Source organism: Atta cephalotes, assembly GCF_000143395.1.
Source record: "Atta cephalotes unplaced genomic scaffold scaffold00085, whole genome shotgun sequence".
Classification (NCBI taxonomy): domain Eukaryota; kingdom Metazoa; phylum Arthropoda; class Insecta; order Hymenoptera; family Formicidae; genus Atta; species Atta cephalotes.
The window spans coordinates 27,017-31,394 of NW_012130149.1; the positions used below are offsets into that span (position 1 = coordinate 27,017).

Below are 4,378 nucleotides of genomic sequence, written 5' to 3' on the forward strand. Positions count from 1 at the left end.
TAGTGTATTCTTTTTACTACACCTAATATATCTAATAATTCGAAACGAGTTAATCTGTACGTCAAGTAATACTGATGAGCTCTCTTCTTCTTCTTTTATAAATTAGATAGTTATTCGTAATTATTTAAATAGGGACAGTGCGTATCCTCATGACCTACACACTCTATTACCGGATCATGCGCGCTGTCCCACATTCCTGGACCACATTGTCGACATAGTCCGGCTAATGTGCAAGGTAATCGCACGAGTTGACGGAAATGATGAAGTAAGCCTCGTGCCTTTCTAAGTATAATGTTTCCATCCATGTACATGGCCAATGAACTGAAATGTAGCAACATTTCGTCCGTTCGAAGATCTTGGGCGATCACGTCGTCCGCATAAACGCACATTATAGCGAGGCAAAGAAATAAGTGGAAATGATCTGTTAAATAATTGACCCAGCAGGCTTCCCACATAACCAACGCTATTTCGGTTGGGAATTCTCTCTTTAAGCATCTGCATCGAAAAAAAAGTGAAATAAAGATAAAATTATGCGCGAGCCAAAAATTATGTGAAATCTACTATAATAGTATAGCATAGTATAGTTTTTTACTATTATATGTATATGTATGGGGCATAGTTGTACGTACAAGAGTATCCATCGATGACAAAAAAGAAGCTCCAAGGCATCCGCGTGTTTTTGAAGATGCGTATAAAAATCTGGTACCATGATTCTTACTAATTCTCGAAGATAGCACAGATTTCTGTCCATATCTATATCCGTCGGAGTGCATACGGCTACCGATCTTTGCATCAAACCCGCGAAACACCAGAAGGCCTCGATTTCAGAGTTGAGTTCGGCTAGTAATGGAGCCAAGAGATCGGACATTCCTTGAGTGTAACCCAAGCGGCAATTGTATACCGCATAATTGAGTAAAATATTCCTGCGAGAGAAAACGGAAAAAAAAGAAATAATAACAAGCCACGCAAATAATATATATAGCAATAGTATAAATTTGGGGATGAGAAGGCAAGAGAAGGGAGGGGGAGGAAAGAGAGAGAAAGAGAGAAAAGAGATTCTTAGAAGCATTAGAGTAACTAGTCTGGATACTCACTTCATTATTTCGACATTGGGATTACCCTCACCGGAGTAATATGGATTAGCCCTATCCGTGCGAACAACATCTTTTTCCACTATGCACACTACGTTTCGCCAGAAACGCTCGGCTTGCTCTGAATTCATGCTTAGTCTGCGTTTCTGTATTTCTTCGTATTCTTGCTGCCTAATGGCGTCGATCTGCTCTCTATCCTCGTATGTACTTTGATAAGAGTAACAGTGCAACAGGAAAGGCCAAACGATCTTTCGTAACGCTGGTTCCAAACCCCCAAAAAATATTCCTTTACGAAGAGCGAGGTCGTCCTCCATCTGGCCCCGTTCATTCAATAAATCTTTCCAAGCTAGCGACGTGATCATCGGTACTTGACCCTCTTCGGGATGCAGCTCGTCTCGACTTACTTCCGGCCGACATACCATAAAATGCCTGCACAACGCGTTACAGTCGTATCAATAATTGAAGTGAATATCATAAATCGTTATTTGACAGAGAAATTTGCAATTTTTATCATACATTCTAATAATGTCTGACCTGTACGGCAAACTCTCTTCTGTGTCGGTGTTTAAACGCGGATAAAGCAATTGATGCCACTGATGTAGAATGGCGGCTAGCCGGTCCAAGCCACCGTGATGGAAATGCAAGATCTTGTATTGACTCTCTCTGCTTGCGACGACCAACTGACCGCAGGTGCAAGCAGGATCAGCGAAGAACAGTCGCAAGGATCGCATCTCGCTGAGATCCACCGAGAACCTTCTGCATCGATGTGCTCTACGCAACGTCACGGGCGATGCGGTCGCGCTCTCCGGAAAGACAAGATTGTGTTGTAACGCTAGAAGTTCCGGAGACCTCATCCACGACGGCATTTCTTCCGCTGTAGAAACAATGTCATCGCTAATATCGTTAATTGTATGAGAACAATAGGTGGTTACCATTTTTTTCTATTCTACCATCGGTGGATACCGAGATGGACCAACTGCACGTCGACGTTAATGACAAGCTGCGACTCTTTATGCTGACATCGTCACGATATGAGAAGCGTCCTGGCTCCTCATCGATCTCGTTAAAAAAGTCTCGCTCTTTCAGCAGTCGATCTCTATTATCGTTCTTTTCGTTGAATCCGCTCGAATCCGCTCGATTCGGAGGATTCTCGATCTCGGTCTCGATAGCGATGGCGGCATTTTCGTCATTGCAATCAAGAATGACGCCTGGATTTCGGTGAGGTGGAAAATCATTGCCATAACTGGAACGACAGATGGAACTGGAACAAACGCGTTCGCAGTCTCCGCAATCGATGGACTCTTTTGCTTCCAAGCACACATCTAGTTTCCCATTTCCGTTATCGTTCTCCGTATTATTCTCATGTTCATGTTCATGTTCATGTTCATTTTCGTTCTCAAGCTCGCGTCTCACGTCCGAAACATTGAGGGAATTTGAAGGGCCGGAGGCCGGGACACAGGAACTCGGGCAGGTTGCGATAGCGTTCCTGCTACTCAGATTCTCCAACGCTGTAGGATGTTTGCGCAACGTGCTGTTGGGTATCCAACTTAGGTGCAAAGTCGGTATTGGCAAATTGTTGGAATTGTTGTTCAACTTGCAAGTTATAGTCATATATCCAGGATGATGCACCACGTCGGCGTGCTGTCTCATTAACGTAGGAGGATGCACACAGACATTATTTTTGCAAAATAATGTCTCGCCATCTTGATAAATGACGCGCCGATTGTCCTGACTGCACTCACCAAGGATATAATTGCTCGCTTTTCTCCAAATATTTGGAAGAGGCATTGTCAATCGAGCGATTACTTGATCTAGAATCAATTACTTTTCGCTGTTAGTTTCTTTTTTTTCGCTGTAAAAGGACGTGATAAACTTGACATTATTCTGTTGAAAAGTCGTAATCGTTTTTGTTAATAGTTGCATGAAAGTCTTAATTGTTTATTATACCATATTATACCTACACTTATATGTGAGATGAACGACGACGACGACGACGACTCTTTTGCCTTAAGAAGTAAGAGTTGAAGAAAATTTTGAAATGACGAGCGACATTGTTGTTGCGAACGGAGCCAGTCGGAAGAGGACGTAGACGTAGACAGAGACAGAGACGAGGGTGAACATAATCACATGTAATAATAATTAAAAGCATTGGATGAATTGGATTCGCCTCGGCAGAGGTACTCGTCTACGACGACTTGTCTTTCTGCGTAGCGTATGTGAGTATATGCGCGCTTACACACGCGACCGCGTTATCATTATCACTTATTGTTAGCCTCGTTACATACCATTACATACGGAGCATACTCGACAATACGCAATAATACGTATCCGCGTCATAATTGTAACATCCCGTGTTGTTGTTGCCTTCCGAATTGCACCATTTCCACGATAATGAATTCCGAGACAACAACTCTGCCATTCTTCGCTCTTCTTTACAGAGAAAAATGGATATTCTGGAAAACTCTGGTAATATCTCGAGATTGCGTTACGAGTTACTGTTGAAATGTTGTGTACTCGGAATGTACTCTTAATTGAGATAGAAAAAATAAAATTGGTGAGATCATTTGCACAGCAATTAACGTAAGCGATTTCTAAATCGTTGAAAGGTTCAGGCTGGCATTCTTAATTTCTTACTACTTGTGTAGTACTGGTGCTTAATGCGCGAGCGCCGCGCCGTCGTCGTTGCCGCTACGGCGCAAGCACGCGCAACTAGGTCGATTTTCTCATAAAATCCGCTTCAATTGACTAGAGTCTACAATGTCTACATTCTGAAGATGCGTACGCGACGCAGCACTATTGTAACTACTTATTAAAAGTATTTCATTTTCCAACATGCAACGACAGGAACGAAGAGCGTAGCTCTTTAATCAACGACGCATTTATACTTTTTTCGCTACATTTGCCATGGGCTGCCTTGCCAGAAACCGTTTTTATCGATTATTCAACGTTTCGCTTTTACTTTTAATCGATCGTCCAATTTCTCTCTCATATACACAAACTCTTTCTCTCTTTTTCTTACTCGAGGCTAAAGTCACATCAATTATGTTGTGAAATTACAATAAAGAATCTCAATCATTTCACACCTAATTCAAAATGTTGCAATTAAGTGCGAGCTTTAGTTATTTTAACGTATTTCTAATCAAAGTAGTAAATTTTCAAATAATATAAATGCATGATGTTTAATTTTGTGTGTGTGTGTGTGTGTGTGTGTGTGTGTGTGTGTGTGTGTGTGTATGAGAGAGAGAGAGAGAGAGAGAGAGAGAGAGAGAGAGAGAGAGAGAGAGAGA

General features: G+C 42.0%; 1 protein-coding gene across 1 annotated transcript; it reads right to left on the reverse strand.

Annotated features, from left to right (window-relative positions):
• Window positions 1-110: 110 nt before the first annotated feature.
• LOC105624687 (TBC1 domain family member 16-like) lies at window positions 111-2,879 on the reverse strand. The gene is made up of 5 exons (XM_012206042.1): window positions 2,042-2,879; window positions 1,626-1,965; window positions 1,095-1,520; window positions 630-923; window positions 111-495 (listed from the first exon to the last, which is right to left on the reverse strand). The coding sequence occupies exons 1-5, from the start codon at window positions 2,877-2,879 to the stop codon at window positions 111-113; spliced, it is 2,283 nt and encodes a 760-aa protein (XP_012061432.1).
• Between the last annotated feature and the right edge of the window lie 1,499 nt (window positions 2,880-4,378).